This window comes from Botryllus schlosseri, chromosome 12 (assembly GCF_051294905.1).
Source record: "Botryllus schlosseri isolate E-star chromosome 12, Bs_hap1, whole genome shotgun sequence".
NCBI lineage: Eukaryota > Metazoa > Chordata > Ascidiacea > Stolidobranchia > Styelidae > Botryllus > Botryllus schlosseri.
The window spans coordinates 23,921,789-23,947,381 of record NC_137247.1 but is presented as its reverse complement, the minus strand read 5'-3'; the positions used below and the strand labels follow the sequence as shown (position 1 = coordinate 23,947,381).

General features: G+C 38.6%; 2 protein-coding genes across 2 annotated transcripts in view; one reads left to right on the top strand and one right to left on the bottom strand.

Annotated features, from left to right (window-relative positions):
- The window catches only part of LOC145452069 (tyrosine--tRNA ligase, cytoplasmic-like), a 539,006-nt gene that overhangs the window by 497,555 nt on the left and 15,858 nt on the right, over positions 1–25,593 (top strand). The gene's annotated exons all lie outside the window — the stretch shown is intronic.
- Positions 798–24,629, bottom strand: LOC145452065 (FAST kinase domain-containing protein 2, mitochondrial-like). The gene is made up of 12 exons (XM_080330278.1): positions 22,776–24,629; positions 22,081–22,180; positions 19,432–19,971; positions 15,841–16,040; positions 13,634–13,826; positions 11,744–11,897; positions 10,802–11,006; positions 9,499–9,759; positions 8,368–8,559; positions 6,940–7,092; positions 5,181–5,342; positions 798–1,883 (listed from the first exon to the last, which is right to left on the bottom strand). The coding sequence occupies exons 1-12, from the start codon at positions 22,848–22,850 to the stop codon at positions 1,662–1,664; spliced, it is 2,457 nt and encodes an 818-aa protein (XP_080186404.1). The 5' UTR covers positions 22,851–24,629; the 3' UTR covers positions 798–1,661.

The following is a 25,593-nucleotide window of genomic DNA, read 5'->3' as shown; positions in this document are numbered from 1 at the left end:
ACCTAATCAAATTGCGTAATTTATAGCTTGCATTACTTCACTGCTACACGTTCTTGTGGCAATCAAGTAGGCATTTTAGATAGTCGTCAGGCGATATTATGCGATCTCGATACCACATAGACCAGGGGTGGGCAAACTTTTGAGCTCGCGGGCCGCATTCAACATCTGAATCCATTCGCGGGCCGCACTATATAAAATTAGGATTATAAACCAAAACTCAATATAGATATTTGATTATAAAGTGAGGACATGGAGATAATATAATATAAGTGTTTATTTAAAACAAGCCAAACATTGCTTTGATGATATCGTACATGCGTCAGAAACATATAGTGGCGAGATTTCATAGGCTGGACGACCTCAATAACCAATTTGCCAAAACTATAGAGATGAAAGTCGTATGACTCGATTCTTAGAACAGGATTTAAATTTAAATGTGTGAGCAGGGATCTGTTAATAGATTTACCAATTCCACTTTTAATTCAGTTCCGGGACACACAGTGCTGACAGCATCATGACCATGTTAGCTTCAAACACGCTTCTACTATGTGTAGATAAAATATAAATACCCCGCCCATTCTATGCATACAGACAACGAATCTACCTTAGACACGCCCGAATCGTTTTTTTTAAAGCACATCGCTGAAATAATTAAATATGGAGTGGCCAAACTGAAATCTCACTGGTGATCCAAATTATGTCAATCTTGTTGCAGCTATGCCGCTGTCATATAAAGTATTTGCCCTATTCAGTGGTTATCAAACTTTTTAGGACACGCCCCCCCCCCCCCCCCCCCCCTTATGATGGTGAAAGATTTCGCGCCCCCTTATCGTCATATCACGAAACGCAACCAGGATGGTAGAAACCTCACTGGTAGTTTGATGGCAGGGAAGGTTACGACTGTTGATGAGAGATTTTTAAATATGTAATTCAGGCTAAATACAGAGCAATAACTATGAACTGGACGTAAATCGCGCGGAGCGCGAAAAATTTTTCCAGTCGAGCTCAGCTTCGCGCGCCTCTTCAGAACCACTGTCATTGAATTATCATGGTGAAATATACTAAGAAAAAGTTAATCAAGTCCCTGCATTAATTCTATTTTTACCTCGCATTTTATCAATATTTTTTAAAAGTTTCTTCAGACTCTCGCGGGCCGCATAGAACGGTGCTGCGGGCCGCATGCGGCCCGCGGGCCGTAGTTTGCCCACCCCTGACATAGACTGATTAAGGGCCATTCGCGAAAATATTTTAGCTGCGGTTCGAATGCAGTGGCTTCCCGAGAAAAATGGGCTGCTTTCAAAAGTTTTTTCAGGCCTTCAACTTACATTTCAGAACGCAACATATATAGGGCGCAGTTCCTCTTTAATATACCATGTAGTGTACCAATAACCTAAAAATCTGGTTTTAGCATGATTAATATTGCTATTTTCATGTCAAATTTGAGTTTCTTTCTTCTATTGTTCCATTCACCAGAAATATTACAATACTGTGTCTTAAATAAAAACCTTCCCAGCAACATAGGGATCGAGAGTATTCTATGCATGGACTTTTCATGTCTTGAAATATTCAGTCCGCTACAAGCCAATGCTTGCAACGTGACCGGTGTGAACGTAAATTGCAGCCGAACATAAATAAAACATCCATGTCCACGATTGCGACTCTCATTCAACAGTGTCGTCGATTTTCTGCTTAAAAATCTTTCTTCGCAGCAGCTCGCCTTTGTGCGCGTTTGAGTTGTTGTCCCAATCGTAATGCGGGACGGTGACCACGCGTGCGCCTTGTGCTCGTAGCAATCTCAATACTAATCTCGTCTTTCCAATGGCGTGCTTAGATCCAAAACAGAATCGAGACCGAGGCAGCGGCACTACGGCTACGTTTTGCACCTGTAATTTATGGTCCGTGTTAGATGCATTATAGTCAGACCGATACAAACTACCAAACTATTGGATTTTTGGATAGTTCCAAGTTGTAGTTGAGGATTTTGAAAAGTCAGTTGTTCTAGTTTGGCCTTTAAAATATTTAGTTGCCGAACGACTAGATAACATGCTTTGCGTGAATAGTAAGACCGGTGTACTATTGCGTGATGTGTTCTTGCAGCGGTCAACAGTGGAGAATTGCTTTACAGAGGGTTAAGAAAAGACGATGGAGCTATGGTGGAATAGTACCTTTCCAAGGAAAATAGCCGCTGTCGAAGTGCTTTTCACACATTCAACTTGGGACCAGACATGGGGTGATTACTTCATGAATGTAATCGATTGCGATTACGATTACTTTTGAATGACGCGATTACGATTACGAATACAGCAAAATCAGGAAGTAGTCGATTACGATTACATTGGAAAAGTAATCACGATTACTCACGATTACATTTATTTTGCATCTTAAAAGTTACATTGGAAGACAATGGATTGTGCTGAAAAGGCCTAATAAGATAACAAACTTCCTTTAAAAAGATGCGTCATTTGCTTGTTACGTCATAATGTACCCATTGCCCATTTTTATAGAGGACGATTTATCGCACCCAACGATTTGCATGCTTGTCAGCTCCATGACTGCCGCACCCCAAATTTCCCAATAGGGTGGGGAGCAAGCTCGAGGTGGACTCAAAAATATTTTGTAAACCAACATAAATTATAGAGTATTTTCGAGAGATTTAATTAACTTGAAAATTATCTCTAGATAAGCTTGATTTTGAAATGCATACGTCTCCCCCTCAACAAAAAAGCATACATAATTTATAGCAGGGTTGTAACACTTAGTTTAATTAAAACATGTTTCAAACAGTCTTTTTAACAAAGGCTTAAAAAAACAAATTGTGTTTTTTTAAGTTGTAAAATTTTGCCTTAATGGTGTAAATGCTTTCTAAAAAAACATGTTGTATAAGCCTACGGACAATTACCACCCGATATCGCCGACGTACACCGATATGGGATGGTCGGAACCCCTCAAAATCGTCGGTTCAACAGTTATAGTACAGATATTTCGTCAAAGGAGCTATATTGACCCTATATTTTCAATTGTCAATCCACATTCGTGACGTCATGGCTTGAAAAACAAAAACAATAAAAAACCTGTTTTAAACAAGGCCCTTGTTTTAAACATGTTTGCTTTATATTGATTTTTTTTAAATGCAACCCTAATTTAGAGTAATAGGCATTTACGTTGAAGTCAAATGCCGTTCCACGACACACCAAAAGACATATGCAGTTTCGACAAACACGCGACTTCAGGAAGTGTGCTACTAAAGAAAGACCTTGGCCGAAACTTAGGGTATGTGTCCATTGTCAATAGCCACGCTGGGTGGGCGTGACTAATATTCCGCTCTTCCAGTCTGAGCCCACAATGCAAATGCTATGGGCACCCACAGAGCATTAAAGACATGACAATTTGTATGTGCGTCTTACAAAAGTTTTTCTTTTAGTCTGCTACGTTTGGGATACAACAATATCTTTTGATTATATAACAGACCGGAGGTCACGAATTACCAACATACAATGAAGTATATATAACAAGATACCAGACGGTATAATTATGAATTACGTGCCCCCAGCTCTACAGGTGCATCTGACCATTTGGGGCCGAGATAGGATAAAAATTAATCAAAAATATAATACAATTATCAATATTATTGACGAAATTCAGTCTTCAACTTGAACATATCACCCTATGGGGCCAAAAACCAACGTTTGGACTGGGGGACGAATTGCTGTTTTGGTCCCGATTCTAGCTACAACCCACGCTAACATGATATATAAGCCCATGGCTATGGCGGCAGGTCCCAATGTTGAGTAAATAATTTTGAAATAACGATTGGCGGCCGTTTCAAGCAGAGTCATATGAGAATAAGATGAAGAGAACATAAAATTCTGCCTTCAACTTAATACAGATAATGTACTGCAAGCTGCCGTTATGAGAAACGGCAAAAACGGCTCGGTTATGATACATATCAGCAGCTGTTGATTTTTAATGCTTCGTTGCGGAAACCGTAATGTTTTGTTTGACGAGTACAAAATTTCAAATGTTTGTCCGGTGTACGTACGTACTACATAGCAGGCCTACTGCTCGCCAAGCAGCAACAATCAAACTGCGTTTAAGTAAGCATAACCAAATATCAATATTTTTAAACTAGGCAGAGTGGTGATTAATTATCCTGCTTCGAGGTACTGGCTTGTGGTACGTGTTGATAACCTGATATACAGCACGGCGGTTGTTCTTACAATCACATTAATGTACGCAGCCTACATCGAATATATATAAATGGATACTTCTTAGGCAATGACTAGCAAAGCTAATAGGCTACTTCTGACGTAATAATGAGCAATGGCATTTGAAAATCAGACATTTGTGCTACCACGAACCTGGTATAATATCGCTTCCTTGTTCACGAATGTTCCGTTTATGTCATAGTCCTTGTACAATGTACATATAAAAAGTAATCGTTCTTTCACAAAGAAATCGATTAGATATGGTAAGTAGTCGATTACGATTACTTCCGAATTTTTTCGAATGTAATCGATTGCGATTACGATTATTTGAAAATGCTGTAATCGTCGTAATCGATTACGATTACTAATCGCGATTACCCCATGTCTGCTTGGGACCACATCATAATTAAAGTCTAGTACAATATTTTTAGATCTGGCAAAGACGACACCTTTTACAAACCACGAAATTTAGTATCCGACGATAAAATGGATAATTTGAGAATCTTTACAGGAAATACTGTGGTGTTGGCTAAATAAAATGTCATTTTAACAACTCGACTCTCGAAAGACCCGCTCGAACGTACACATTCCAGATTTCACGGCATTTATGACGTTTTTTCGTTGCGCCTGTACAATCGCTTGGCTGTCAAAGGTATAAAAGAGGACGAATTGCCGAAAATTAGGACATTTGGGCGTCCTCAGATGTCATTTTCGATTTCCTGAAAAAGGAGGACAAATCTTCTTGTGGTAGCCCCACCCAATAACAAGTTTCTCGGATAGGTGATGGAAACTGGAAAGGCATCGATATGTTTCGAAATTCTACATTTAATGAAACTTCTATCAGCCAATCGCTATGAAATGAATGTAGGTGGGATATGCAATTCTATGGTCTATGTAGAAGGCGCAGTTTTCTGAAAGAAATCCTGTGGCAAAGTGACCCACTATCAAGGCTCAAACTGTATCAGTATTACATACCATTTGATGACGGTGGGGCGGAATAAACCCAGGTTGACTGACGGGCAGCAGCGTCCCATCAAGTCTCATTTGAAGCAGGAAAAACGGAAAGAAGCACACCGTAGACAACATCAAATGGAAGAAATCGCCGCTGCAGATAGACAGCAGTACACCTTGCACGTCCTGCAATTGTGAACGCGAAATCAGCAGAGAGATAGTGGGTTGGGCACAATGATTTGAGTGCTCGATTCTGAAGCAAGTATTAATTCTAATTATAGATTCAAGTCGAAATACAAGCAATTACTACTAAATAAATACAGACCATCCTCAAGATTACCGGACCACGACTGACCTATCGATCTCGCTTCCCATGACATGCCGCCCTATTTCTTGTCGCTTCCTTTTTCTATACTATCTTCTTTACTTTCATTCAGTGTGCATGCCTCCTCTTTACATCGCCTAGGCCAAGGTGGGTGTCTGATTCCATAGACAACTCCTAGTCGCTTCGACATCTTCTTTTCTTTTCATTGTATCGCATTTTTTGTGGTGTATTGAACTGATAAAATTGCTAATAAACCAATGATGATGATGATGATACTAGAGCTGTTCAAAAAACTTTTTCTTCAGATTTCACTGGCTACTTGATAAAATCATTAGGTTCGTTAAAAAAACGCTGCACACCAAATGTGGCTCAATTCCAATTTGTAGAAGCGAGGTTCTTGCCGTAGAAAGTTTTGGGAAATTAAAAATTTTCCGTCTACCCTATAAAATTGTCAGGCTATCAGTAGAGATGATGCACAACAAATTCAGCTCAATTCCAATCACTAGAAGCGAAGTTATTGCAGTAGAAAAGTTTCTAATTCTAGAGACTTAACCACCGCCACCGTAAATACTACTTTATTCAAATCCAAGATTTTCTAATGCAGTAACTTCGCTTCTACTGGTTGGAATTGAGCAAAATTTGGTGTACAGCGTTTTTTGTAGGTGACCTAACAATGTTATAAAGTGGCCAGTTAAATTTGAAAATCAATGCTATTTTTGAACACCCCCAATGTACAGAGTACCGAGTCATTTTTTCGGCAACGAAATTCAAGGTTGCAAGCAAGTCACAAAGTTCCGAGTCACAAGTTAATCTTACTTTAATAGATTTGACTTGAGTAAAGTCACGTCATTTCCTAGATTCTCTAGTGGAGTACCAATACCAAATACCAAGTATTCTTGACATGACTTGAAAATTGCTACTTTTACTTGCACTTAGAGTGTGATGCTTCTACTTCTACTTGAGCAACAATACTAACTAACAGCATTGTAACTAACTCACTAGGTTACGAGCCACAAGTGTATCTTACAGGCTTCAAAGTAAACCAATTTCCGTTCCGGCTCAGTTTATACAGCTTATGGTTTATTCCATGCAGCAATATTCAAAAGGTAGGTTTTAAATTTTGAATTCCAAGAAACGGGCACGCGATACGCTCAGAATAGCTCAGGGGCCGCATTTGACTTTTCCCAGGTCTGTTGTAGGGCCATATAACTTGTTTGTAAAGTCAGCGTTGTCAGAAAGTGTAATGAAACAGTAATGGTAAAAAGGTAGAATAATATTTGTAATGTGATGAAGACCTTGCATTATATTCTTTGTGGTCGCATAAAAGGTACATATTTGAGTATTCTACATCATTCATACTGTCTTGATGTCATAATGAATGATACTCGGCTCAGAGTCTAATTGTCGATTCAGAATGGAATCACTCAGGCACTTGATTTTGCCAAGTGCTAATATTACCTTCTCGAAGGCGTACAGCTTTGGCCGTCGGCTGTTGTGGAATATGTTCATCGGCAGACACTTGGGAAGTAGATCTGGTCTTTCGACGCTGAGAGAACGGCACAGATCGACCAAAAAGTGACGGGTGCCACCGTTTCCCATGTGCATCGACAGCTACAAAGTCGTAATCATTAGCGTTAGAAAACAGTGAATAATTCACTAGTATTGAAATAAACCCATATATTTTCAACTGACACTCGTCAGTTGTAATAGTCTGCAATTAGCAGGGAGTTGAAAAGAACACTATATATCAACAGTCGAATAGTTCAGTCACATTGAAATGAACCCGAATATTTTCGGCTGACACTCGTCAGGGGTAATCGTCAGCAACTAGTAGAGAATTGGAAAGAGCGTTGTATATCAACAATCGTATCACAAAATATGACGTCACCAGCATGAAATTTCGAATGAGAGAGCGTTCAATGTACTATTTTTAGGTGGTACACGAACTCCTTTTGTTGGCAGAGTTTTGGCTGGTGTATTTTGATAGAAGTCGACTTCAAGGCACACAAATGGAAGTGTGAACGGCCCCTCCCGACGACGCGAAATCTGTCGTCTCGATAATTATTCGCACAAATCGGATTATTCAACAGATGTTTGCTGATGGCAGACTTAATGGCCTTGGATCGCTCAGCATCAAGTTTGAGCAGATGAGTTAAGGGTGAGCTTTTTACTGATAAATCTGTTGTTAATATACAATGTTCTTTCCAATTCTCTACTAGTTGTTGACGATTACCCCTGACGAGTGTCAGCCGGAAATATTCGGGTTCATTTCAATATGAATATACTATTCAATTGTGTATTGAAGTTCTGTAACTCCGAGAAGTTCTTCAAATATCACCAGTCGTATCACTAAATATGACGTCACCGCATGAAAACTTGATTAATCGAGGTGAACATCTGGCTCAATGTACTATTTTTAAATTATACATGAACTAGTTTTATCGACAGAATCTAGGATTGTGAATTTTGATAAAATTCAACTCCAAGGCACAGTGGAAAAATGAATGAATGAATGAATGGCCTCTCTCGCCGACGCGAAATCTGTTGTTTCTATAATTTTCCGCACAACCGGGGTTATCCATTGTATGATTGCTAATGGCAGTTGCCTGTTGTGATTCAAGCATAAGAGGATGAGTCAGGGACAAATATTTCTTCAAGCGTGATACCCTAGTTGTAATAAATCTAGTGATATGTTGTTTTATGACTAAGACATCTACTGTGTATTGCAAAGTCGCCAACATATTGATTGTGATTAGTGTATTTCATAGGGACGAAGAGCAAAAGCAATATAGAGCCCAAACATCAGTAGTTAATTTGCTGAGAGTCATAAGTCTTCATTAGACCAGTTTTGGATTGATACACGCATTTCTCTTCTCTTCTCCTCACCTGATTCTCAGATAAAGCGAGTTGTATGAGCTGCTCCGGGTATCTGCCGTAGACTGCAAAATGGAAAGCGGTCAACAGCAGTTTTCTGTTGGCGTTGTGAACGTGGCTCGTCATCAGAGTCGGCAGTTTATTGATCATTTCCGCGTACAATCGATCAAAGAAATCGTCCGAGTTCTCCGGTACGAAGTAGACCTGAATATACGAATCACTAAGTTTCCGACATATAAAGATGCATATTTGATAACACTGCTTCGAGTGAATCGGTACAGATTATGAAATGACTATTACCAATTGGTGGTGATTGGTGGTAATAGTGATTATTGTTTCTAAATTAGTACAGATATATCCGGAGCTGCTCACAGGGGTCAATAATGAAGAACTTCTACTTTTTCCAAGAACACAAGCAGGTTTTGTCCACCAGCACTAATCATTCAATTGGTAATGTTTTTCAGTGGTTCTAGTTCTACTGCAATTCCAGAGGCGTATATTTAGGTGTTCACTTCTTATAATACCTGGGCATGTCTGTTACTGTTTTAACTATCTAATTGTGTAACAAGATTAAAAAGAGTATGTACAACCTCCCAAATTATGGGGCGACAATGGTATTTTCAATTTACCCTACACCTAATTTATGCTATTCCCAAATTACCCTCCAAAAACTTCTTTAAATTAAAACTTCCTCTTACCAATGCATTTACTTACCTTGTAGCATGAGCAACTATCACAAACTTAAGCAATATTTGGATATGCAGTCACCATTTTTATGCGTTTGCAAAGAACTTGAAAATTGGTATTGAAAATGAAAAATCCTGAACTTTCAGTTCGACATGGAGCTATAATATGCCTTTGATACGAATGGTTATTAGTCTTATCTAGAGATTACATAGTGAGATACTGAACGAACGCAGAAGTGATGAATTTAAAGCAGATATGTGTAGCGAGGGGAAGTTTTAGTCGAGTGTACTCAAATTCCAAGTACTCAAGTTCCCCGACCCCACCCTACTTACTTCTACACTTTCAACTTTGAAAAGTAAAAACTAGTTTTGAGATGAATCAAGATTTTAAGGCTTCCAAGGTGAGGAAATGGTATCGAAACTATACTTATACAATTCTTGTTGATGGGATGCATACCTGAGCTAATGCGTCTAGCACGTCGCTAAGCGCCACAAAGTCAAGTTCCTGCATGTCGCGTCGGACGCATTCGACAAACTTCTGCATGAAATCCTTGTCGTAATAATAGAAGACGGTAAGCCATTTCACGTTGGTCGTCAGTTGTGATGCCTTGCTGACATCGATGCTCTTTTGGAGTTCGCCGCTCAAGCAATCGAGGAGTTCCTTGTCTTGCGAGCCGTAGCCGTACTTCACGCAGTAACGAAACACGGCGGATATGTCCTGAAAGAGTGTTTGTTTTGAGTTGCCGTTATTAAAAAAATCAATGAGCTCGCCATTCTTTTTGAATTTACACTTTCATGTCATACTTTGCTCAATTGGTTTTCATTTGGATCTTCATTAATGTGAGCGGTTCGCAAAGTGGGGAGCGTGAAAGTATCTAAAGGGGGCACGAGGACGCCCGAGAGTAATGACGTTTCTTGAACTCCGAATGAGTTTAATTTGTGCTGAGACTTACATGTTTGAACTACGGCAATAACCCTAATTATATTTCAATTCGAAATACCATAGTTGAGTCGTACCATCCTAACACCGATGCTAGAAGTTAGCTGATACTGAACTCTCCACCGATCGGAAGATTTCTCTGAGTAACTGAATGCGTGTATCTGTTAGCTGATGCGTTCAAATGCTTGTCTGTAAAGCATCTGTGTAGAATGTGTAAAAAGGCACAAAGTTATGGAGAAATAAAATATTTCCTTATAAAATTATGCCATATGCCATGTATAATATGCCTTTTGAATCTTAGAAACAAGGATTTAAAACAAAATGGTTTACAACGTCGACGTAGCGACTCCAAATATACTCAATTCGGACACGTTTTGTAGTATGCCACTCTTAAGAAACGGATTTCATGGCATTTTATTATTATGTTGCCAGACATATCGGCAGTAAAGCCTTTATATTTTCAATATATACACTATACAGGTCTACAATTTTTCGTGGCCAATCTCGCCTACAGACATACGCAGCATTCATTTTTGTCGCTTACTTTAATGTTATCCTTTCTTAAATCCAGTGTGCATGCCTCTTATTTAAATGCTGAAGTCTAAGGTGGGTGCCTGATCAAAAGACTACTCCAAGTCGTTTCGACACCTTCCTATATTTTCATTATATCGCCATCTTGTGGTGTTTTGATTTGAATAAAAATATTAATAAAATGATGACGATGATGATGAAATACAGTCAGATTTTACAATTTCAACAGCAATGGCTCCCATTAATGTTGCAAACTCTCGAGTACGATAAAATTTCAAGAGGCAATCACCTGCGGCTGGATTGGAATAGCAGACTGGCATATCACTTCGCTCGCAGATTTCAATATCGCGCGATTCGGAGCGTATTCCATTCGGTAAAACGCGTCGAACATGTGCGCCGCTTTGGAACGCCCGTCAGGACCTTGCTCGCACAATTCATGACACAGACTTTTGACTTTGCCTTCGCATTCGCGTTTTGATTCGATCGTGAAATACCTGAAGTGACAAAGAATTCCAGATTTTTCATAGGAAAATAACAATAGCTGGTTCATACTGAAATGAACCGGGATAATCAGGATAATCGTCAGCAAGCAGTAGAGAATTGAAAACAACTTTGTAAATCAACAAATGTATCATCAAATATTATGTCGCCTACATAAAAAATCTACTAATTATGGCAAACAGGAAGCGTAACATAAACGTACTATTTTTAGATTGTACAAATGTACACGGAATGCTTTTGTTGGCGGATTTGATAAAAGTCGACTCCAAAGCGCACAAGCGGAATTATTCAAGAATATATTGAAGTTCTGTCCCGCAGAGTCTCTTCAAGTAGCTGGTCCGTGGTACAGAACTTGAGAATTCCATCATCATAACATCCATTGCAATTATTTCAACTCGGAGACTTATTGATTTATGTAATCAAAAATATAGCTTGTACAACAACTTACAAATACGGTATACCATTAGTTTGCTATCTTTTGTGCAGGTCTGTCGTTTTTTACTCTAGCGTAGCTATTATTTGCAGTATACTTTAAAGTTTGTAGTAACCATTGTTATAGGCTACTACGAATTCCATGGTCTATAATTCTGAGTTTTATGTCATACTGTGCCATACTGGTTTCGCTTTTGAATCTGTTTGAATCTTTTTAGTGTGCCGAAGACTCTTGATAAGAGGAAGCCAAATGTCATTTGAGGTATAATAAATGTGTTCGTTCGGCATAATACGTTACCGTCCAAAGCATTTCATGATGTTCATCAGCTTGTAAAGGTCGTCGATATTTTTCAATTCTCTCATCGCAACGGAGGCGGATACGTTGTAGAAGTATTCGGAGTTGACCAGCGGAATGTTAGGAGTGTGAAGACAGCTAGCTAGCACCCCCAGTTCTGTGAAAAATAGTCACACGATATCAGCAACATTGTAGAGTTGAATTGCATTACAAACTGCTATTAACACATATCAATTCCAGTACTAAATATCAAGGTTTTGGTAGGTTGATTCATCTATTATGTTGTTGAGAAGAGTGTTGGTGTTCTTGGTGAGTAACGAAACAATTCTCCTTTTTCGGAGTACTTAAGTATATTTTGCCAACTTGGCACCAACTTGCCAACTGCACTGGGCATTGGTTCATATATGAAGCAGCGCATGATGAAAAATTGCGATGCAGACAACATTGTCAGAATAAAGCAACACGGTATGTCACCAGCAGTGCACGCACAACTTCAGTGGTGCCAGCCAACAACTGCTGCTGTTGAGCGTTCTTTCTCCATTCTTGGCAAGCTACTCAGTAAGGACAGACACATTCTACTCGAGAATGTAGGAAAGTATCTTTCGTTGTAATACAACAAATTCTAATTATTTATAATATAAAATGTGATGGAACTACTTGAATTCTTTATAGGTTCAGAATTCGTTAAAATAAATTTTTTCATGTAAATATTTGTTAGTTTTTAAGTCAAAAAAGTTTTTTCAGGCAAAACTGCTTCATAAGGACAGACAGTTCCAACTAGAAATGAAGATATGTAGTCGGCCTGCAATTCTAATATTATGTGCTAAGACACCCAACAATAAGGGATGTTAAAAAAAAAAACTTTTCCTTCAGATTTCACTGGCTACTTGATAAAATTGTTAGGTTGGTTAAAAAAAAGCTGCACACCAACTTTGGCTCCATTTCAACCAGTAGAAGCAAGATTCGTGCAGTAGAAAGTTTTGGATTTATCATTGAAAAAAAAAAAAAAATTCAAAATTTTCCTGCCGACCCCATAAAATTGTTACGCTGTCAGTAGAGATGATGCACACCAAATTTGGCTCAATTCCAAACACTAGAAGCGGAGTTATATCAGAAGAAAAATTTCTAATTCCATGATTTTATAATAAATATTGAAATAGTTAGCCACCGTAAATACTATTTTATTCAAATCCAAATTTTTACGGCAGAAAATTTTTGGAATTTTATTTTTTGTTTTTTAATGATAAATTCAAAACTTTCTACTGCACGAATCTCGCCTCTACTGGTTGGAATAGAGTCAAAGTTGGTGTGCAGCGATTTTTTAACCAACCTAACAATTCTATCAACTAGCCAGTGAAATCTGAAGGAAAAGTTTTTTTTGAACAGCCCTACGGCCAACATACACACACGAGGGAAAAATTTTGTCAAAATTAAGGTCCAAATTTTAGGTCCAATTTTAGGTCCGAATCTTCCGTTTTTCGGTAAAAAAATAGCCTTACATATAACCTTTGTATGGGCTCAAAAATAGTAGAATATCACTATATGCGGATGTAGCCAGAAGTCATCAGTGACTAAGGGTAGCCTCCAGCTCTCAAATCCAATTTGGGTATCTTGTGTAGTTTTATACAAACTTTTACTGCATTATTTTGATACGCGAGCAAATAACCTCCTGCTACACTTCCACCGTTACAAGACAAACTACATTGGCCCTAAATATCATGAACGTTGACGCTGTTACCGTGTATAGTTTTGAAGACGGCACCGAAACTTATTGCGAGAATTAACTAAAGTAGAGTGCATTTTGCACCGAAAATGAAACTTGGTTGTATGTTCTTTGCAAGCGATTTAGCCACCAAGTTGCATCGGAATATCAAAATACTCCACTAGACTTACCTTCCAAATCCAGTTTCTCGACATCAACCGCAGCCAGAAGAATAGGTATGGTTTTCTTGCGTAGCGTAAGTCTCAAGAGTAGCAAGTCAGACGCCGAGGTCAGCAAAGCGAAATTGGGCAGCGACTCGGCGTTCTGCTCCAGTATGGACATGAGACGACGAAATTCCTTGTTCTTGTTGATCTCTCCACACATCTGGAAAACATATATTATCAAAATCTAATATTTCAATTTCTTAAAAAAGGGACTTGAAGATATCTTTAGTAAGCCACATTTGAATGCCCAAGCCAGCAATGAACTGGGACAGATCATCCTAAGCACATACTGGCAGGCCCGTAGCTAGCTGATAACAGACTTTAGACAACGTGGACAACTAGCTAATGCAAGTTATCTAATTAGAGCGAAACGCAGGTACGGTACGTAATTCTACTCTAATTTGCGAAACGATTCTATGGTCTTATTTTAATTTCAATCTAATTTCTGGTTTTTCTGATAATGCTAGGTGAGATGTACACTATAGTGTGAAACGTGCCAAGTTTGGTGTGCAGACATTTGCTCAGATTTGATATCAAGTTAACTTCATTCAATTTTCAAGTTTTCGTGATTCAGTAATTATAATTCTAACGTAATTTGAAAAAAAAACGTGATGATATTATTATAATTCTTGCCTAATTTGGAAAAATCTGTAGCAATAATTCTAATAGTAATCTAATTCAGAAAAAAACGGTGTAGCTGTAATTCTAATACTAATCTACTTTAGAAACGCCAAAGATTTTTTAGTTGCCCGAGGAGGGAGAGGTCGAACAAAAGGGGAAGAGGAGGGCTATGTTGAAAACAGTCCATGTTCTAAATTCTAATCGATTGATCAGGTTAAATCCACGTACAAATGCTACTGCAACAAGGATAAGGTCATATTTCGCTTGTTAACATCTCTCTTGGTTGTCGAATTAGTCAACATTGGTACCGGTGCCAGGGTTGTAACCAAGTCACAAGGTTCCGAGTCACAAGTGAATCTCACTTTTATAGTTTTGACTCGAGTCATTTTCAATTCAACACCGACTCAGGCCCGAGTCCATGTCAGCTAGCAGAGTGCCGAGTCCGAGTCACCACATGTGTTCATTATTCAATTTTCAGTTCAACCGGTTCAATCCCCTTTTTTCAACTCTCCTCGAGTGATATAGAATGGCTCCACTCATAATATCGTAATTTTCCTCAGTCTTAACAATTTCTGGGCCTATGTTTCAATTATCAGGACTGATAGACGAGAGAGAGAGAGATATGATATTCTTTTTCGCCTGCACCATCGAGATGCTTTGACGACGGAGTTGCGATACGGCCGTGAGGTCATCTAGTCTGCGCCCCCGTTTTTTTTTCTCCTCCATGCTATCCGTGATTGCTGAGCGCCTAGCGGGATAGCTGCGGATACCAATTTTCGAGTCTTTGGTATGACCCGGCCGGGCATCGAACCCACGACCTACCGATCGAGAAGCCGGACGCATAACCATTACATTATCTCGACGAAATACCAATAACATGGGAACTTTACTATTCTTTGAAGGTACAGTGAAATGTCTGTCTTGGCCGTCCTAGTCTTGTAACAAGCAGTAGATTTGTCTTTGATATCTTGTGAAAACTACAACCAGTGATCATCAAGGACAAGGCACATAGATGCTTAGAGGAGTGAGCAGGAATGTTTTGATTTCGGTATCAGTATCAGTAAAGTGAGAATTTCATTATTTTAAAACACCACAAGACTGCGATACATTGAAAAGTTAGGGAGGTGTTGAAACGACTTGGAGTAGTCTTTGGAATCAGACTCCCACCTGGGCCTTAGCGATGTTAAGAGGAGGCATGCACACTGAATGAAATGTAAAAGAATAGAATATATCAAGCGACAAAACGAGGTGGCATGTAGCTGGAGACTAGTATTAAAACAGTAGAAGTTGTTCGTGTTAATAATTGAATGTGGACATGCTCGGCAACTGTCGGATAGCCAACGAGATACTGTTCCCCACTTGAGGTCTGCCATATTTGATAGAGTGATGCCCTTTCAAGCCGACTATATGGTAGTTGGAGCTAGATAAAAATATATCAAGATTTTATATGTATTGACGCGGATTATATTCGGACATGGATGACAATGACAATGATAGAAAGAACAACAACGTTAAAAAAATTAGCATCCACACCATACCGACGCCTACCCCACCTGGTTATATTCTTCTGAATTCCGTTCGTATAACATCGATGTCTTCGCATAAATATGGTGCACGCAAGCCACAGCAATGGATGGAGACAAAACTCCGATGTAATACGTGATGCTTTCGAGGACTTCAAGCGGAGTGTTGCAAGCGTCCAGTATATTCAAAAAGTGATCGACGGTCTGTATGTAGATGGGCTTCACAGGTTCTGAAAATTGTATTCATTATAAAACCTCACGCTCATCAAACAATAAGATATAAACTGTAAATTTTCATTTATTTTGGTGTTTTCTTGTAGGCTATATACCAGTGGTCAGGAACCTTTTTTGGTCGAAGAGCCATATTGGCCCTATTTTTTCCATCTCAACTCCCAAAGAGCCATACATTCCAGTCAACTGTTACGTCACAATTGAAAATTCGTGACGTCATCGTAGCACGAATTCGAACTCACTACATGGGATTCCTCGTGTGCGCCATATTTTCTCTGTAAGGACAGGTATTTATTGTTCGAAAATATAGCCCGAAACAAGAGGTAAGGCGCAGACGGGTCAAGCCTCACCATTGATAACGCAATTCGCAAGTAGCTTGATATTTATAATAACTGATATTAATGGAATGTGACTATCACACCGATTTCAAAAATCTAAATACTTCTCAATTATAAACGAAGTATTCGGCGGTAACATAACGTTGCGCTACACGCCTACATTTCATCGCCGGTACTACACAGAGCTATACTTACCAATCAACGTGGATTATAGCTATGGCGTTGTCTGTAATTCGAGTTTGTAATTGTGAATGTCACATCCACAACAGTTCATTTCGCGCCGTAGATCAGGAAGACAATGGGTATTTGAAAACTGCGTTGCCATGTCTGTTATGCTCTTTGATTTACAACGTATCGCGTGACAGTAACTTAAATTTGATGATTTTGAAAAAAGGGGGCCCGACCCCATAACCTGAAGACGGCATTGTCTTTACCTCTCAAAGACATGTCTATACTGCCACGAGAATAATTATTCTGGCCGTGATGGAAATTTACCAACAAGTCGCTACAATATTGATCAATTCAGTACAAAAATAAATATTTGGCAAAGAGCCATATCTTATACCCAAAAGAGCCATATATGGCTCGCGAGCCATAGGTTCCCGATCACTGCTATATACAGTAGCCTTCTCAAAACCCTGTCTTAACCCCTGGTTCTCCACCTTTTGCGCATCTTGAAGCTGTAAAATTTCAAAACAAATTTTGTAGCCCAGGAGCTTTCAAAAATCAAAATCAACCCAGAATGTGATTATGACTAAGGTATAAAATTTAAGTTAATGAGACATTTGCAATCGTGATTCTGATATGACACCTGTGCAAAACACTACCGGTATTTCGATTATATGACCGTTGGATTTATTTTGAAAGAAATGTGATTTCGCTGTTTGCTATATTTTTTTATACCCTCAAACGTTGCTAAATTATAGTGTCGCGTTTCACAAAAAATTCGTTTAAAAAGCCTTCCAAGCTATCACATATATTACTGACAGTCTTAAAAGAACTACAGGACACATTTAAAATTTTTGTACAACAGTTGCAGCATTCTAAATCAGCGTGATATTGGGTTTTTCATACCTCTAATTAAAGCACTAGATTTCAACCACCGACATTTTGGCGTTGAGAATACAATTTAAATATAATTTATGATGGGACACCGCTCCACATACCAATTGAGAACCACTGGTTTAGACACCCTCCTGTCGGTTCATTGAATAGCAAAGATAACTCTAATCTATAAGTTCCTTATTGGTTATTTATCCCTCACGAGTATAATTTGCTATTGATTTGGTAAATTCAAATGCCAATATTTTGTAAATATGATGTACTGGTAGGCTACTTCAACGTATGCCATGGCATCGGGTCGTACGAATCAAACAATCTACTCCAAAGCTTCTAAATAATTTCAAACTCAGATATTGACAGTGAATTTCCAGCTTCAATCCTCCGAAGGATAAAACTGATTTCTAATTTACGAAAGGTGACTCCGACAGGACACCATCTGCCACCGTATGTCATTTTTCCCACTGATTTCAAATTGAAAACGCCCATCACCAAAAGTTTGGTAGGAACCTTGCTCAGGGGAAATAACAAGAAGGATGAACAAAATCAATACCAACTAAACTAAATGACATCATGCCTAAAAGTATTGATCAGCAATTCATTGATCCAGGTAAATAACACTGGAGAGGTTTTCTGAGCATTCCAAGAAACATCATCCATAATTTAAAGCCTTCAACTCGGTTTAAGACATCGGATTCAACGCAAGCATACACAGCTAACGTGAGTAACGCGATCAGTCATAGCTTTGAATCTGGAGTGTTTTTGACTGAACAGATTAGTTTTCCACGATGTCATAGACGACAAAGTTCCAAAAACACGAATGCTAAGGTGTCAGAGATATATTGAACAAGGGAATCGTTTTTATTGGCTAGAGAGTATTGATGCATCACTGAAATATTCATGAGGAAATAGTTAGTAGGCTACTTTATTCATCACCCAACCTTCAGGGAATTTATTTCGCCAGTCATCACTAGTCAAAGAAGGTTTATATTAAACCACAGACATGACATGGCAGAAAAATCATGTTGCGTGTAAGGCCTACATAAATGGATATGATGCAATCCGCAATCTATCGATAACGTCAGAAGCACCGGCAAGCCTATTGCCCACGTTTGCTCAAAACATTCTATCCTGCATCAATAATTCAAGTACGAAGGAATTGAAGAACATTGCACAGCCGGACACTATAACTAGGTACAGTATGCATCATGACATCAAACTCTCAAGTTTGAAATTGTATCTAAGGGTGGCAACCATCATAATACGAGCACTTCGGCCTATCGATTCCTACGATGGGTAGGGATTGTAGTTGTGATTGATAGTACATCACACTTGATCAATGTTAGACAATGATCTCAAATATAGGTGATTGTACATAATGTACATTAGTCAATGTACATATCATTCCAGGCATGTAATCTTCATACGAAATGCAATTCATTGTAGCTTACACTGTTAATCTTGAATAGTATATTCATATTAACGCGAAACAATAACTTCATATTGTTAATTTATTCGCTAAAAGCTTTTCGACTGACCCTCATCAGTAGCGAACGTCAGTGATAGGGTGGATCAAATTCGAATTGTATATTGAAATTCTGCACCTCCAAGAAACTTTTTAAACTGTGAATCTTACGTTGCATGTAACCTGGTCACCAATCAAGCCTAGTCTCGATTTGAAAATATCTAATATGCAAGCTCAAGTTTTGCATTAATAGTAAATTGCATAAGTATTCAATTGATTGCTTCTTTCTCATTAGTCTGCTATTCATTTGTTTAGTCATGTCTCATAGTGGGTCTCAAAATAAAACTTTCTTTAAAAGTCAGTCGCGAACCGGAAAGGTTGGAAAGCGCTGATTTTAAAGAACATTTATTGCAAGTGAGTGTGAAGGCTATGTGTCTTAACCTCGGCTGAACCGCCATGACTGGTTCAGCAAATCCTGGCCAATAAACACCGGCCTCAAATCGAATGTGATTGTAAAATCCCGCTTACCGACACACCGTTCCATCAATCCGACAAGCTTCATTACATCTTCTTCACTAATATCAGACGAGCCCTCTGGTTCAACGCGACTGATAGCGTCATCAGGCGAAGCATTATCCACAGATTCAATTTTCAATGGCGTAATCTCACAACTTTCGATATCCCGGCCAATAACAGGAGATGGTGAACGAGAAGGCAGCTCGTTAAGACCGGCCGGCGCAGATAGAGATAAATACACCTTTGCCTTATCGCAAGACAGCCGTGGGGTCGGCACACGTGCTGGTGGTGTTGCTGGTGCGTCACAAGCTCCATATTCCTTATTTCCAACAGGTTGTTTAGTGACAGGCGATCTATCTTCGCTTCCCAACAGAACGCAATATTCATCCTCGTCCTGGTCCGATGAGTGTGATAGCAGAGAGCCTATTTCGTTGATCGACGGTCCTTTGGATATCGGAGAATCGGCACGGATTTCTTCACGCCGATTCGATCCACGGTTACCGCTTGAGGACACCTCACTTGATCTTGAGTGGGAGGGAGTTAGGGGAGCTCCTGGATAGATAAAGAGATCTTTGGATGATACTGAAACGATGCCAATACGACCGGTATGGTAATATGTTAACAGAGCAGGTCACTGGTCAGAATACAAAACTTGGTTATGCCTGCTTGCACAAGACAGTGATAAATGTTTTAGGCAAACCTAGGCCTGAATTTTTACTTACTAAGACATCGCTACTAAGACATCTTAATGTACTAGTAGTAGAAATTCACGTCACTTCTACTTGAATATCACCGATGGTTTTTTGACAACTTCTGTAGGCAAACAACATGAATACCTAACAACAGGAGCAGGGGTCGTATTAATGAAGTACTTCTACTGTTTCGGAGCACTCAGGTAGGTTTAGCCTACTCGCATTACTTAATCAGGCGCTTGTGTTTTAAGAGTACTTCCACTTCTGCAGAACAATCTCAATGGTACATTCTGATTGAGACATAACCAAATATTTTGGTCAGACATTAGTCACAGGTGATCATCAGCAGCTAACAGAGATTTCAAGAGAAGAAAGAAAAGAACTTTGAATATTAACAGTCATAGGCCTATTATCAAACATGCCATCAATAACATCAGCATATCCAATAATCAAAGTATGAAAGAGTTCAGTTATTAGGAAAAACTAGGCCTACAATACTCACTATTTATTTACTTAGAAATTGCTACTACCGGCTGTACGCTATGACATTCTTCTACTGGAGTACTGACGATGACTAGCCTACTTTGACCACATATAGATCTTACAAAGTCAATGAGGAATCAAACAATCCAAGTGTTATTTGTTTCGATATTGTCTTCCAGTAACTGAGCAGAATTTGTACCGATATGAAGAAGATAAAGTCTCTGCCATCAGATCTTTAAAAACACAGAGCAACAGAAAATGGGGTTGTTGACTCGGGATCATGTGAGTATGCCTACACAACTTAAATCCATCCAGTAGTTGGCGTTGTTCAGAGTTGACTACATCCAAAACTTCTATGTTTTCAGTCAGCTTCCCATGAAAATGGTGTCATGTTCTGTAGTGAGGTTTTGTTGCACTGTTTACCGTCACAGCTCCATAAGCCCAAGTTTTTATTTCATTTACTAGGCCTAGTAAAATCGTGGCACTCAATTTATATGGAATCTCAATTTTTCAGCTGATTTTCTTTCAGCTCAAAATGCATACAGATTCAAGGGATGAGTCGCAGAAAAAAGTAGCTAGAATATATTGTAATAGTAGCCTATATGGCACGGGAGACTGGCTGAAAATAACATATTTTTTAAAGTTGGTCAATTCTAAAAACTATAGTGCATGCATGTTATTTTGATGGAATTAATGGTACCAGAATAAGTGTGTACATAGAGGGATACTCCAGTAAGGTACCAATATTACCACTTTTGTTGTCAGAATTTACAGTAGGCCTACTTAAGTCTGAGTACGGCGCTGTATAGCACAGTGTAATGTACTTTGTGTATTCATTTCCGGCAATTAGGCTATTTAGCCAAAATCATTGTTAGCTGGCCGAGTAAAAATTATTTATGATGGTATGGCATGATTTATACTGGTAGTTATCAAATTGGGTCGTACAGGGATTTGGGGACTCAAAAACAATTTTTCAGGACTGCAGTCCTTTTCTTTGAGCAGACATTGTAGGCCTACTGGAATTATCAAGAAGCCCAAATTTTGTTATTCGACCATATTCAGCCAAAATTACTTCCTCTTTATACGTGGGATTTTGCAAAGTAGAAAGTGGCTTTGGGTTTGGGGTATGGTTGTATCACTCTTATGCGTGAAAATGTCATAAATACTGGGAATCTTTAGCACGATAACTAAATACATTACAGAATATTCCACATATTTATAGTGCAGTTAATCATTTTGCGTCACAGCTAAAAGTGCGTGACCCTTCGTCCGAATATTAATTTTTAGACCTCTTAGATTTTCATTTTCTACTTCTGCTACAGTACAGGTACAAGTGCAGGCCGTTTTAAGACATCTTCAAAACCATTACTCCTACTGCCACTTGACTACCAATGGTGACAACACAAACTACATATCCTCTGGAGATTACATTGTATCAATAAATGCATAGCGTATTGTTGCCGTCATGAAGTGTTTGATTCCTTACTTTCTTCATAATAGGCATCTTTGTCGGTTTTTTCCGCATATGGAGCATATTCGTTTCTTGGAACGACAAGCGAATCGATACCCGGATGGCAACAAAACACCTGAAAAATCATTAAATGGTACAACAGAGGTTCTCAGACTGTGGTAGTACACGAAGAGCTCGGAGGTTTTTAATTGTATTTTAGTCTACAACAGTTCAAAACCACTGCAAATACACAACATATTAATTTTCCTTGAGCTGTGCAACAATTTCACGTTGGTAGTATTGCATCACAGCAGATTCACAACAAACAATACCAAACAACTGGGTGCTAAAGCTACGAGACTATTTCATCAGTATAGTAGGATCAGTTTCACCCATGTTGAAACGAAAGTATGGATTCATCGCAATCAACTAAGCAATACCACGTTTGCCACAGTGTAAGGTTTGTATGCAAACCCTTTCTAGAGCACCCATGAAGCATGCACTTTTAAAACAGCACTTTGTACAAACTATGGTGAAAAAAATTGAGATCCTTGCCTCAACATGCCCCAACAAAATGTTGGTGCAATTAAGTAAAATAAGTCATTTACAAGACAGGTGGTACAATGTAGTGTAGTGAAAAAAACAAATTATTGGTAGGCTTACACGAACAGAAGAACTTTGAAGACTGCCGTAAGTAAATGTAATCGTAAAGGTGAAATTGAACAACTTACATCACGAAATGCCGCTCGCCATGTCCTCGATGCCCGGCACATAAAATACTCGGATACTTTCCAAACGCGTTGCATCTTTTATTGCCGATCCACCTTGGAGGAATTCGGTATTGTACAAAATCGACCATGCAATGACGATACGCTTTTAAGCTACCCTGCCGTCCTACATGTACCGGTATATCTTTCTTGTTACACTGAGAATGAACGGGTTAGCAGCAACAATCATTGAGACACAATAGAACGCGATAGCTATCGAAGCCCTAACACGTGAAAAGCACTTAGCTGCATACCGGTATGACTGGACAAGTTGCAGCATAACAATCATACCAAGATTTTCTAAAATGACATAACCTAATACACGTGATAATAAAGTACATTTTATAAAAACAATCCATGTCACTGCACCTAATGTAATGTACAATAATAGCTTTGCAGAAATAGCCTAAGAATTATTAAAACAGGGGAACTATCACCAGTTAATCAGCATTCATTTGGGCTATTAATCTGACCTCATCGTTATTTACTTAGCACTCAGCAGAGATGTTCCGTTTCCGTAACTGTAACAACTTGACATCACACATGATAACCATATTTCTGGTACTAGTGGTACCTATATTCAACTGCACCTTGTAAATAGTCACTTGTGAATTAGCAGTCGAACGAAATAAAGTATCAGTATCAGTTTATTCATATTTTCATCATTTCAAAACACCACAAAACTGCAATAAAATGAAAAGATAGGAATGTGTCGAAACGACTTGGAGTAGCTAGTCTTTGAAATCAGATGCCCACCTGGGCCTAGGCGATGTAAAAAAGAGGCATGCACTGCACACTGAATGAAAGGTGAAGCAGATAATATAAAAGGCTCTCTCTTATAAAGAGATGGCAGGATTTCCAATTTTGTAGCTAATTTGATTGTCGAACTTTTGACAGGACCATAAACAATTATGACTCAATAAAAAATATGCATTATACATCAGTAATTTTTGAATAGTAACTACAAGGCTCATAACTAGGGCGGTTTTTTTTACCTGAAAAAAGGAAAATTTTGACCTAAAAAATCAAAATTTTGACTTTTTTTGACCTAAACAAACTGAATTTTGACCAAATTTTGACCTAACGTATGCAAATTAGGTGTTTTCCCACTTTATGTTAAAATTGTACCAGTTATCTTCATTTCTGGTTGAAACTGGCTGTCCTAACGTAGTAGTTTGGCCTGAAAAAAAAAACGATTTTGGCTCAGAAACAGGCAACTTTTTACATGAAAAAACCAATATTTCAACGAAATCTGGCCCTATGAAGAATTCCAGTGGTAACAATATATATTATGGTAGAAATAATAAAACTTTTTGTAGTGCAACGAGAGATACTTTCCTACATTCTTGGGTAGAAAGTGCATGTCCTTACTAAGAAGCTTGTAAAGGATGTTCAACAGCAGCAGTTGGCTGACAACACTCAAGTTGTGCGTACACTGCCGGTGAAACACCATGTTGCTTCATTCTGACAATGTTGTCAACATCACAATATTTCATCATGCTCTTCTTAACATAAGAATGATGCACTGCCCAAGAAGTTTTTGTTCAGTTAGGATATTGCGGTACTTTGACCATAACACCATGTCCACCTATTTGTTTTATTTGACCGTTCATGATTCACAATGAGCAGACAATTCGGCGTTTACAACGGTACGTCTATAAAATAGGCTACAAGCTGTAAAATATCAAATGATAAGTTCACCAACAGTGCAAAATCTACGATACAAACGAAATGCAGACGTCAAAAAATTTTGATTTTATGAAAAATTTTGACAAATTTTGACCTAAAGCCACAATTTTGACAAAATTTTGACATGTCAAAAAAACCGCCCTACTCATAACTGTATCATACGGGCTTTCAACTTCACTATTAATAAAGCGAAATTGTTGCACGTACTTCGCATCTTATTGAATACTTTTTATTGTGCTTTTCAAGGATTTTCATCGAAAAGTGTGTTCTCTTTCTTCTACACTCGCATGCATCAAATTCTGGGATATATCCTACGAAAATTTACCAACCCAGACCTACGCATCTGTCATCTTTACGCTACATGTGATTCTCCGCTACGACAGCGCAGCTGAAACGTTAAAATCGATTGCCGAGCTGAGCCCTGTTTTGTTTACGTTCGTCGGTGTTTTGCAGATGGCGTGTCACGCATCAACAGGATCCGCAGAAATGTATTTGAAACCATATAATGTAAACATTCTATATTGAAACGAATGATATTGAAAGTTTTGAAACCAATGAGCATACCTCCCTTGATTCAATGAATTATTCAAATCGATTACGTGGATTTGATTTGATAAAATAATAGATCGTAATTTAGACAATAAAAAGTAATATAAATTGACCGTGGCAGAAGTAATATGATCAGTTGACCACTGCCAAGCCTGAAGATGTCAAAAGTTATGACAATATACGAATTTCGAAATAAACAGCGGGCGGATTGCTCTCCTTCACGTCAGTAGCCCATTTTTCTACGACGCTGTAAAGTTGTTTATCTACTATTTATCATCTGCTATTTTGTTTGTATTTATTTTTCATTATTCTGTTTGATACCGTTTCCTATTATTCTGTTGATGTTCCTCCCACCTCCCCAATATTCTACCTGTAACCATCTCACTTTTTTTTCAACTTGTTTCTGAAGTGAGAAACATTTTAAAGTTATTGTAACATGACATTTGTACGCGACCAAGCAGCTGACTGGATGGTCGACCCTATGGAATATATCACTGCACAATGTAGGCTATTGTATTTGAAATACCTAGATACTTAGATTGCG